The sequence below is a fragment of the Electrophorus electricus genome, chromosome 14 (assembly GCF_041902795.1).
Source record: "Electrophorus electricus isolate QZ-2024a chromosome 14, ASM4190279v1, whole genome shotgun sequence".
NCBI classification, from domain to species: Eukaryota; Metazoa; Chordata; class Actinopteri; order Gymnotiformes; family Gymnotidae; genus Electrophorus; species Electrophorus electricus.
This window is the reverse complement of record NC_137510.1, coordinates 11,503,484-11,516,437: the sequence shown is the minus strand read 5'-3', so window position 1 is coordinate 11,516,437 and position 12,954 is coordinate 11,503,484. Positions and strand designations below refer to the sequence as shown.

The 12,954-nt window shown below is 36.4% G+C and overlaps 1 protein-coding gene across 1 annotated transcript; it reads left to right on the top strand.

Moving 5' to 3' along the window:
• Positions 1-7,662: 7,662 nt before the first annotated feature.
• Positions 7,663-12,741, top strand: LOC145651162 (collagen alpha-1(XXI) chain-like). Its single transcript, XM_081696441.1, is given in 6 exon segments — positions 7,663-7,741; positions 8,092-8,652; positions 9,716-9,881; positions 10,592-10,817; positions 12,185-12,357; positions 12,663-12,741. Coding segments are annotated over 5 exon segments (1,062 nt in total). The 3' UTR covers positions 12,215-12,357; positions 12,663-12,741.
• The last annotated feature ends 213 nt before the right edge of the window (positions 12,742-12,954 follow it).

Below are 12,954 nucleotides of genomic sequence, written 5' to 3'. Positions count from 1 at the left end.
TTTTCATGACAATAAGGACCACTTAAAAGTCCACAATTATATTCATTTTTTAAAAATTACATTTATATAAAAATGTTTTGGCATAAAAGTGTATGTGTATGAGAATTGTTACATTTTGCACTGAGTGAATGTGATTTTCTTATCTTCTCCAAATCCTTTAGTCACCAGGGGCCAGTTTTTCAAAAGAAATTCAGCTAGATCAAAGTAATCAGATCACATCAAATAAGAAAATTACATTTTTCAAAAAAAGATATCAACATTTCTGATTGCACTTATTTGGATTTGCATTTTGTAATCCAAATCCAGTTATGAATCAGGATTAAATACATTTAGATTTTTTAAAACCTGGGGCTAAAATCTAGTTTAGTTTAATAAAAAACAACAACAACAAAAAAAAAAAACGGAATATGTTGATATTACATGGCAAGGTGGATTTGGTGTAGCTAAACAGCAAGGAGTGTATTATTATTTCATTGTTTTGGGTCAGAATAAGGGTCTGACTGTTTAAAAGAAGTTGGAATGCAAAGAGGTGTTTGCATTGTCCAATAAAAACACTTAATGAGACCCCATGACGGCTATTCTATCTGTTAATCTTTACTTAGCTAGTATCCTATATTGTGCTATGTAGTTCCATTTAGAGCAGTGATAATCTGGGTTGGTAATCTTGAAAATTGGGTATCTGGATCAGGGAGATCAAGTCCAATGTGGCTTTGAAAAAACCAACACAAAAGTAAGATTGATTACCTGATACTGGATAGCAAAACATGGGATTTCCAAATAAGGATAATTCTGATCTGGATTAATTAATTTTTTTTTATCAAGTGGGTGTAGATGATCCTATAGTAGGGAGGAACAGCAAAGCTGAACTCCTTTCACACCATGTATAGAGATATTGCCTCAAAATAAAGTACCTCTTAAAGATGACTGAAAGGTTTGTGGTATACATTTAAGGTTCATTTTTATATCCACACTTGTTTTTCAGAATATATTTACTAATGTAGTATAATTAGCATGAAGTCATATTTAGTATCATGCAACTCCTGAGCACATTTAAAATGTACTTGTGGCCTCTAAACAATGATCATTACTGCACTGTAAACAGTCCTTTATGATCACTTAGGGAATAAAAGTGTGCTGATAATTTGATATTTTATGTAGGAAAGTAAAAAACTGGTCATGTCATCAACAAAAAGGTCTTTACCAGTTAAGAACATACAAGGGATGTTGTGACATAAAACTGAACCACAGTAAGCTTCAAAATCCTTGCTCTGGATGTACCTAAAACTGCAGAATTGACACTGAGGGTTCATAGGCTCTGCAGATTTTGTGACCACAAAATAACAAATCTCATAAAGTTCAGGTGTCTCTGGTTAATAGAAAAAAACAAAAACAAAAAACAAAAAAAAACTATCGTGAGCACCAGGACTGAGGAGCCAAATGTGCTTGCACACCGAAAAAGAAAGTCAGAAGTGCAAGCTGTTAATTAAATCAATCATGCATGTGGAAGCGCCTATTCTCCGATTCTTTTCCGTCATTTGCCTGTAGGTGGTAGTGAAGAGCCACTAATTCCTACTGTAGGAATTATGTGCACTAAGAATTTTGGGAATAAATCTTTTGCAAACCTAGGTTTAAAATTAAGAAAGATTTATCATGTTAAATGGAGTAGGAACCACGTTAATTCATTAGGTCATTCATAACCACATGATTTCATTAGCATGGCTTACATGTGAACAAGCGATATAGCCTGTTTGACAAGGTATTCTTTATCATTATGTTGGTTAATTTTGGTTAATAGAAAATGGTAAAACAATAACGTTTCTATAAATATAATGAGGAAGTACGTAGGTTTGTAATGCTTAAGGCACATTTAGTTTACGCTTTCATTTTCATGCCAGAAACGGCACAGTGGCTAATTTCTCCTTGATTGGTTGATATTATAGAAATGTAAAAGTAAAAATTGTTACGCCTTCACTGCTTCAACTGTATAGGGTTGTTAATTACAACCTTCACTAGTACGGTAGTAGCCTGACGAGATCTGATGAACGGCAAAGAGTAAGCTTTTGCAGACTTGACGTCACGGGCAGCTGCAGGATAAGAACACGCACCTTTGCGATATGGCTTCCTCCAGTGGTAGCATCTAGAACTTCTCTGAGGGATGACAAAAATTGTGTAATTTGAATAGTAGTTTTCTTTTTGAAACGCAGACCTGGAATTTCGAGGCATTTTATTGCGACAAGTTTAATACAAAAAGGTAAGAGTTTTGTCTTTTTTTCACAAATTCTTACTGCCTACTGTAATTCAAAAGTGTAGATTTGTATCTTAGTACCGTTACACGTCACTGATGTAATAATGGTTTTTATAATAGGTTTTCCTAAAGCGCACAGGAAATGTACAAAGTTCCCTAAATACCCCATAGCAATGTAACAACTTTTGTTTTTTGTTTTGCTTTATAATCTTCAACTAAGGCAAGTCATAACAAAAGAAAAAATGTTACATTAAGTTGGTTTATGTTTAGCTATCTTTTCCGCAAATGCCAATTATTATTAGTTTTTACGTAATTGTTAATTCTACAATAATTACTGCATTCTACGACATCCTCCTGTCGATTAATATTAGGAAGCTATTGATCTCTCACCCCCTCTGCAGGGCAGGTTGTTGAGTTACTTCTCTGCGCGCAACAAGGACATTATATATTGATCGCATAAATTGAAATATCATTTTCTGATTCCCCGTTTTGCTTTCTTTTTTCTTTCTTTAATTTTTTTTTTTTTTACATCTGGATTAATATTATTTAACTATAACACTAAATATAACATTCCAGAGATCAGAATAGTAAAGCTGAAATATACTTAACCTCCCAAGATCTCCCACGATTGCCTTTATACTTTTAGGGTGTTCACATGCAGAAAAGAAACACTAAAATAGCACCCTGTGTTTTTCAGTGGGACCGTGTGCATTTTTTGTTAAATACAGGTTTTCCCCCAAGAAATTGATTTTTGGCCTACTTTTTAAAAAGTTAAATACAGTTTGCCTTACATTCAGAATTCCTGTTAAAGTTAAAAGTTCATGAGAGACTGGACAAATACTTAAGTTACACTATGACATGGTAATAGTAGATGCAGCTGGAGTAACAACATTTACCGGTCACATATTTCTTTCAGGTAGTATTATTAAGAATGAGTTATTCCATCATAAAAGCCTTTTGATTATACCGTAAACCTTGCTTTCTGATTTTTGGTTCTGTGTTGTTCATGGTTGCTAAACTATTAATTTTGCTGTAAGTAAAGATGAATGATCTATAATAGTGGTCACAAATGTCATGTTATTACCCATTTTGTGTAATGTCACTTGCTTAGCAAGCTTGGTTTCTAAAGCTACAGTCTATTCATGATTGGTATACTCATTTACAAATGTTTATTCTAGAAAAGGTGAACATGTCTAATGTGGTATATATTTCAGGTAAAGTGTTTCAGAATGAAAGTAGACATGAAATCAGGCTTTTCATGTTAAGTACTGAACAAGTCTAGCTGTTTCTGATTTATGGTTCCATGTCCTTGCCATCAAGAAAATATCTGCTCATAGTTGCTCATTTTTAATATAATGTATTAGGTTTGATGTGTTAATTTAGTTGTCATTGAATATGTAATGTGTAATGTCACTTGTTCCATAATCTCTGTTTCTAAAACTGCAGGCTATTTTTTTTTTTCACTGGAATTCACAAATGTTAAAAAGTATAAAATGTATAAAAAGGTGGACATGTGTCTCATGTTTATACTGCAGCAGGACTGTTTTACATGAGGCCTCACTACTTATACATTTGTACATATGGTGATTAGGTTCAAAGGTGCAGCCACCTATGTAATTTGTGTAATTTCAGTGGCTTTTAGACCAAGTGTAGCAGTTCCCACTTGGCCAGACAAGGATGGGGTGAACCTGTCCAGTAAACATGCAGTTCCATGCCTGAGTGAGCTTCTAAAGGCAGTTTGTATGTTGTACCATACGTAAAACTTAGTGGCCTAGGGCATGGAAATTCCTCACTGGGGCAGAACTGTCTCAGTTTTCAGAGACAGAGACATATGGGAATGTAACAGACAGTGCCTCTTTTGGAAATAATGCCTCATGCACCTTATATTTATTTAGGTGATGTAAATAACTGAAAATGTCATATATCTTAATTTACCAAAACCCTGCACATGGAGTTTTGAGAATTATATTTATTTAAATGACTAAGTGCCTTGTATTTCTGCTGAAACAATCCATGTGTCCCATCAATATCAAGGAAAAACAATACAAAGAATCTTCAGTGCACAAAAACTCTGCTATGGCACATCACATTTAGTACAGGGGAATATCTGCCTTCCCCACTGTGCTCTGTGGCTAATCAAAAGCTCTTTCCCAGTGCAGAAGCTCACCAGCGGACATCAACAGGAGATATATATATATATATATATATATATATATATATATATATATATATATATATATATATATATATAATATATATATATATATATATATATATATATATATATATATATATATATATATATATATATATATATATATATATATATATATATATAACAAAAGCCAGGCTCCACATGTGGACCTAGCAGTAGAAAAATGTGTCTCCACATATTACCATCAGTAAAATAGTTACTGTTTCCAGCCTACTTTATTTCAGCTTGATTGAGCATGTATATGGAATTTTTCACCCAAAATACTAAAGTATGTAATATGTATGTAATATAATAATATTCCAATAAGGTTTCTTCACTCTTATAAACTGCCTGGCCAAAAAAAAGGTCACACACTCTAATATTTTGTTGGACTGCCTTTAGCTTTGATTACAGCAAGCATTCGCTGTGCCATCGTTTTCAAAAGCTTTGGCAACGTGACAACATTTATTTCTGTCCAGAGTTGCATAAATCTTTCTCCAAGATCTTGTATTGATGATGTGAGATTTTGACCACTGCGCAAAGTCTTCTCCAGCACATCCCAAAGATTCTCAATGGGGTTCAGGTCTGGACTCTGTGGTGGCCAATCCCTGTGTGAAAATGATGTCTCATGCTCCCTGAACCACTCTTTCACAATTTGAGCCTGGTGAATCCTGGCATTATCATCATGTAATGTGCCCATGCCATTAGGGAAGAAAAAATCCATTGATGGAACAACCTGGTCATTCAATAAATTCAGGTAGTCAGCTGACCTCATTCTTTGGGCACATAACGTTGCTGAACCTAGACCTGACCAACTGCAGCAACCCCAGATCATAGCACTGCCCCCACAGGCTTGTACGGTAGGCACTAGGCATGATGGATGCGTCACTTCAGCCGCCTCTCTTCTTACCCTGATGCGCCCACCACTCTGGAACAGGGTAAATCTGGACTCATCAGACCACATGATCTTCTTCCATTGCTCCAGAGTCCAATCTTTATGCTCCCTAGTAAATTGAAGCCGTTTTTGCCAGTTAGCCTTACTGACAAGTGGTTTTCTTAAGGCTACACAGCTGTTTAGTCCCAATCCCTTGAGCTCCCTTTGCATTGTGCGTGTGGAAATGCTCTTACTTTCATTATTAAACATATCCTTGAGTTCTACTTTTGTTTTTCTATGATTTGATTTCATCACACATTTAAGTGATCGCCGATTACGATCATTCAAGATTTTTTTCGAAGATAATGTTTCCCCAGTGTCCTTCCACTTTTTAATAATGCGTTGGACAGTTCTTAACACGATTTTAATAGTTTCAGCAAACTCCTTAGATATTTCCTCTGCTTGATGCATGCCAATAATTTGACAATAATTTGATTAACATCTTTTCCATGACCACAGGATGTGTCTTTTTACATGAGAAGCTACTCACTGCATCAGATAGGGTTAAATAACTTGTTGCCAGCTGAAACATAATCACCCATGCAGTAATTATCCGATGGGAGGCGATTACCTATTTGCTTAGTTAAATTCAGGTGGTGATCTTTTTTTTTTGCCAGGCAGTATATTTATAAATGCAATATATATGCAGATGCTATGCATGAATTTTTAGATGATCAGTTAGGCTCCTTGCAGCAGGTATATCTGGCATTTGGTAATTGCTAAGGGAGGCAGGATGTGAAGGCTCCTGTATATTGCTGTCCTCTGTAGATGTGTATGAGACAGAAGATGGCAGAGCAAGGGCGTGACTGACCTATGAGCAAGCGCCCTTTAGACTGAGCAGAAATACATTCAGAACAAAATCACTTGATATTGCCCGGTTAGGGCACTCTATTGGTTCCTGTCATGTTAAGCTTTCAGGCCATAGTTATAAAAGGTCATGTTGTACTATAAGCTCCCACAGGTTTCTGCCCTTGGTGTTGGATCTTTTTATAGTTTGTCACATTTTGGGTAGCACACACCATTGTGTCAGACCCTATAAAGCACTGAGTGCCCATGCCCTTAAGAACATACTAAACGTCTCCTCATGTTATCTTTTTACAAGACACTACTCTGCAGCAACAATGGCTGCGTTACAGAATGTATTCTTATAACCCATTTTCTATGGCAAAGGTTAATGTGCTTTAATGTGCTTTTAGCAAAGTAAATGTGTAAACAAAACATGCTCTTTGCTAAGCGTTGTTAAAGTAAATGTGGGAAAGCAATACTTGAACAATATATCACAGGTCCTGCTTGACCAGGGTGCAATTATGTGTTATGCTACTTTGGACTAAAGTCAAATTATACCGAGATCCAGCTTAAAACTGACAGCACAGCTAATGTGTGAGGAAAACATCCAAACACTTGCTCTTTTTCTATTTTACTTATATTACAACTAACTGCAGAATAACTGCAAAATATACCTAAAGCAACCAGAAGAGGGCTGAATTTTGTCCACATATACTACTCTGCTCAGCTTAGCCCCTCCATAGGCTTGCCAGCACCCAGCTGCCCTGTATTTATTTTCATGTTGTGTTCACCAGCTTCCTACTTACATTGTTATTTTACTTGGCTGCAGTCTGTGGTCTGCGAGACAGCTCACAGACTTCACTGGAGCAGAGCATAAAATCAAGACCACATAGTTTTATGACACTTGAAAAAATGACCTTGTATAAAATATTTTCACATTATATATATATATATATATATATATATATATATATATATATATATATATATATATATATATATAATGAGTCCTTTACCAAAACAAGTATGAAAGATGGGAGTGGACACAGAAATTCCATTGACTGTTAAAGTGACTGTATCATCTATGATGTTTTCAAAGTTTGGCGGACATACTGCCTAATTTAACAACACCAAATGACAACAACAGTGTCTTATAGATTGCAAGTTTCTTATTAGCTCCACTTTTTAGACTTTTCAGTATATATTTATATTAATTTTGGTGTTTATATTAAGTGGGGATTTAGAGAATAATTACTTATGGTGCTTATGGTATGCTGTGTGTGCTTGCTCCTTACCATCTTTGAAGAATGTGCATAATGAGTAAGAAAATGAATTCTTTTGGTGTCGGGGTGACATCAGACAGAAACACTTAGTATGGTTGATATACTATTGTTGATATAAAGTTGTTTAGGGGAAATATCATATTCAGATGACATTTTTAATTCCTCTTTTTCAGGATCCTGAAAACTGAAACTTAATTTTACCGAAGAAAATATTTTTAAAATGTTAATATTGAAGTTACTGACAGCAATACTGCTCCTCACCTTTATACAATCAGTAGAAGAAGAGGATATTCGGGCAGGTATGTCCATACTGTGTTCATTTCACACTAAACAATTTTTATTCATTCTGCAATATTAGCCAGATCTATAGTAGATCCATAATAGAGATCTATAGTACAGCTATAGTAAGGAATCTAATAGGTTCACATTGAATTTATAGGTCAAGGGTCATAGGTCTTTCACCATGTATTTATAGTCCTTTATCTGACTATATCTGTGTAGTTCTGTATTCCTATTTATAAATCATCTTGAAGTTTCTCAATAGATGTTATCCTTAAATGCTATTACTTTTTTTTTTTTCATTGAGATGCTTAAGAGCAGCGATCTTGCTGTGAAAAATATAACAAATCTGGGCCCCTGTATTCTGTAGGTTGCAGTACAGCTGTGAATGATCTTGTGTACATCATTGTTGGATCCTAGAGTGTGGGCAATGAGGACTTCAACAGAGCCAAATGCTGGTTGGCCAATGTCACCAGTGGAATCGATGTGAGTGCCCACTACACCCAGGTGGGAGTGGTGCAGTACAGTGACACACCTCGCCTGGAGATCCCACTTGGCCTGCACCAGACCACACACGAGCTCATTAGGGCCATCCGGGGCATCAGCTACCTAGGTGGCAACACGCAAACAGGCCGAGCCATCAAGTTTGGTGTCGACCATATGTTTGCCTCTTCCCAGCGTGGTGGCTCCGTTAAGAATCGCATTGGAGTAGTAGTGACAGACGGAAAATCTCAGGACGACGTGGTGGATGTCAGTGTGGAGGCCTGAGCTCAGGGCATCATCACGTTCGCAGTTGGGGTGGGCTTAGAGATCACCACCTTGGAGTTGGTAGCCATTGCGAACAAGTCGTCCAGTGACTATGTGCTATATGCGGAGGACTACACTACCATTGATCGCATACGCGAATCCATGCAGCAGAAATTGTGTGAGGGTGGGTTTCTGCAAAAAGACCAATTCAATCAAAGGTTTTGAAAGGCTTTGGGATTGCTTAGGGTTCTTGTGTAAGATGGGCAAAATAATGAATTCAGTGGATGTGCAGACATATGCATGTGTAGTGAGGAATAGCTCTAATATTGTGGCTGCGCTGGGGAGTTAAAGGCGTGTTTTACTAATTTTTTTAGTGCGCACGCACATTTCTTGTCATTTATTAATTAGGTGTACAGAAATAAATTCATGTGCAAGATGGGTGGAAAGGCATTTGCAGGTGCAACAGTATTTTTAATCCATTTTGGTTGAATACCGTGCTTGCGCTACCGCTTCCTCGGAGCTGCTCTTAGTGCAACACGGTATTTTCCTCAGTTCATGAAGGCACATAAAGATATGTTCTCACGACGAGATTTTGACCACGAACACCTCACCCTCCCACAAAAAAGTGTGTGTATTCGCTACCATGATGAAATTATCACTATGTCGCCGGCTCACGCTCTGCTTTTAAAAGGAATAAGAGGAGTTAATCGGATTGGATACTGTGACTCCTTTCAAGTAGGATCTGCAATAGACACCCAATACTTCTTACTGAATCTGTTACAACTATAGTTGGGGATTGGCCCTATAAACATATCTTACAGAAATTAGTTTGATTATGTCCAACAATAGTATTTTAATATTTTAGGGTGTTTTGATGAATTACACTATAACTTATTGAGTCAGCAAAAGTAAACTTGGAAGTGTTTCAGTTTGACCAGTTCTAAATCTCCATTAGGCTGAATATAAAAAAGAGATCTAGCAGAAGTTACTATTTAGAAGGGCCTTTCCAATGTGTTTTTTTTTTTTTTTTTTTTTTTAAATGACCCATCAAGATTTTATATTTGAACACATGGTAATATGATTTGAGTGAGTTGAGCAAGAATAATGCTACGATTTATGAATACTAAGAATTCATTATAAATAAAGCTTGCATTAAATTTCCTTATTTTGCAAATTTGTAAGACACTGAGTGTTGGTTTTATGTAGCAGAAGGGTTCCACAGCACACTTCTATCTTCTCTTCTTCAGAGTCTGTTTGTCCCACACATATTCCTGTAGCCTCACGGGATGAGAAAGGCTTTGAGTTGATCCTGGGGATGAGGATCCATACAAAGGCCAAAAAGATCCAGGGCTCCCTGATGTCAGAGACAGCCTACCTGCTGAACAAAGGCATAGACATTACTGAAAAAACAAGGTAGGAAAAATCAGTCAGTCCATCAGTAAATCAATCAATCAATCAATCTCTCTCTCTCTCTCTCTCTCTCTCTCTCTCTCTCTCTCTCTCTCTCTCTATATATATATATATATATATATATATATATATATATATATATATATATATATATAACAAATTCATGCCTTGGAGCTGAGAGAAATCCTGGTGTCCTTTCCTGCCAATGACCATGTTGCTGTTGTGTTCTCACATACCTAATTCTGAATTACATCTGTCAGATACACATTTGCACTGCTTTGTGGTACACACACTCACAGTTTTGAATGGAATCTCAAATTTGTTTTTATAACCCCCACATGCTTTCCTACTGTGCTACTCAGAATGTTCTTATTTTTACTTATTTTCACTTTTTCACTTCCACTGTCTAAGTATAGCCTAGATGCATTAAAAGGAGAGGCCTTCTTCAGTATTTATAGCCAATCAGTTGTACAAAGATAGTATAGAAGACATTTTAATTAGCTGTTTTCTAAATCAAAAGGCCATATTTAATTGTTCCCACCCATATGTGTGAATCGTCAATTTGCTCCTATGCAGCCATGGTGTCTCTTCATCCTTCAGGCTCTTCAGGATCAAATGTAATGTTTACCCAGATGTGTTTATGACAATGAATGAAATAAATGAATATACCATAAAACAACTCAATGGGGATTTTCCTCCACATTCATTCTAAGGGAGATCTTCCCAGAGGGCCTCCCCCTATCCTACGCATTTGTGGCCACACTGAGGCTGACGGGTGCTGTGAGCAAGGAGAGGGTTGACCTGTGGAGAGTGCTTTCTAATGATCAACATATTCAAGTTGCTGTGACACTACATGGCCAGGACAGATCTGCCACTTTCATCACCACAAACACAGCAGATGGAGAGCAAAGAGTCACGATGAAAGCACAAGGCATTCAGGTTTGTAAAACGTTTTTCAGGTAACAAAAAATGCTCATAAATACTCAGAGACAATCCTTTTTACTATTTATCACAAGAAATGTTAGATAAAGGATTAGAATGATTTCGGTTACTCATGAATTCATCTATGTATCTTTAAACAGCTGGGTGAGCAGTTTAAAAATATCTGTAAAATACAAAGCACTTAGATGTTCTCTATTCGCATGCTTTCTCAAAGCTCTTTTGTAATATCTGGGGATGTTCCTTGTGTGACTGATGATGATGCTTTGGTGGAAAGCCACAGAGAACCCATAGGACAGGAAAAAAAAAAGTTTCTACTTACTTTTTCATAGTGTTTAGTGTTTGAGAGTAAATTTACAGACCTATTTTCCAGGTAGCCCTGCACACCTTTGATAAGAAATTTTCCTGTTTAGCTGAATTTAGAAAAAGAGAAAAGTTCAGTCCTGTATTTTAAGACAGAATTTACTGTGTCTCTGAATTTTAGTTGTATCCATATTTATTGTTATGAGGACATTTTAAGTGAGAATTTCATCAAATGTCTATAAAAGCTTCAACAACAGAGGTGTTACAGTTGACACAAAATTATACATTTGTTTGCAATCTGTTAAATGAACCTTTCTTCTGTGCTGGGCAGAATTGCACTATACACAGTCTTCCTTGATTCCTGATGAAGAAATATACTTTTATAATTTTGAAATGTGTTATAATTCACACATAAATAATACATGCATAACAAATAAATGCTAGATTTCTTTGAACTCTCTTATAGTTAGTTTCATAATTAGTTAAGATGCCCATTGTATGCATTACCCAGCCTAGTTATTGATGAATGCAGTGACAATAAACATTTTTCTTGGCATGCACTTCTCCTTTCACCAGTGATACCTTTGGTGGGTATAAAAAACTTAAGAACAATCAAAAACTTGAGACATTACTAAAGTTTTACACCTCTGTCTTTGACTCATATATCAGCATGTCAGTTCTTCATTCTGGGAGAACCAGGAAAGTGCACAGTGGTGGTATAATTGCTTGAGTGCCGGCTGCATGTTGAGCTCAGCTCTAGTTTGATACACATTTAAAAGGTTGGTAAATTAGTGGCCCACATTTTATTAGGAGTTTATTTGCCTTGCTTATGTCTGGACATGATAGGTCACTCTGGACTATACAATATATACTGTTTGTTTCAGACTTCTCAGTGAAAGAACTCTCCTCTTGGTCCAATTAATCCAGAACATATTTGTGTTCTTAATGTTATGCAGTAATTGGCTTCACATAGGTTGCATCATAACCTACTGTGTATAAGCCACTGAGAACCACTCAGCCAGGGCTGTGCTCTGGAAACTTCAAGTTTTTCTTAATATCACAAGGACTCTTTGATGGAACTTGGCATCAGCTGAAACTCCTGGTTCGGCCGAGACAGGTCTCCTGCTTTGTGGATGATCAGATTATTCAGGAAAATGATCTGGAGCCAGTTGTTCCCATTTACATCAATGGCAAGACCCAGATCGCCAAGCGCTACAGTGCTGAGGCCACAGTTCCTGTGAGTAACAATGAGAATATTGATTGCTCAAGTCTGACTCTTGACTTCAGAAATAGCTATATGATATGATAGCCTTGCAATTCCAGACAGCAGGATCTTATGTACATATGCAGTATAAAAGATCTCAATAACTTTTGCACAGCTGTATATATAGATAAAATAAAATATATTCAGATAGACAGTTCCCAGTTATGCTATAAAATCTGCAAGATGTTCATTGTACACAAATTTCAGTCCCCTAATCTATACATTATCAATATTGTAGAGCATTTTTGTTTCATGATTTTCTGTTTAAATTTTCATAGATAGAAGTCCAAAAACTGAGGCTCTATTGCGACCCAATGCAAAGTGAGAGGGAGACTGCATGTGAGATCTTGTCTGTGGTAAGCTTAAATGTTACAAATGACAGAGTTATTGATCTAAATGTTTGATTCAGCTAAAATATATGACATATATAAACCCCCTGGGTGGGTTCTCCTCTGCTGTCATTAGTCTCTACCTAACTTTTTTTTTACTCCTTCTCTTTCATTTGGATAGGATGATGAGAGGGTAAGTGAGATTTTTAGCATTATTCCTTCCCTTTGACAATCTGTGAAT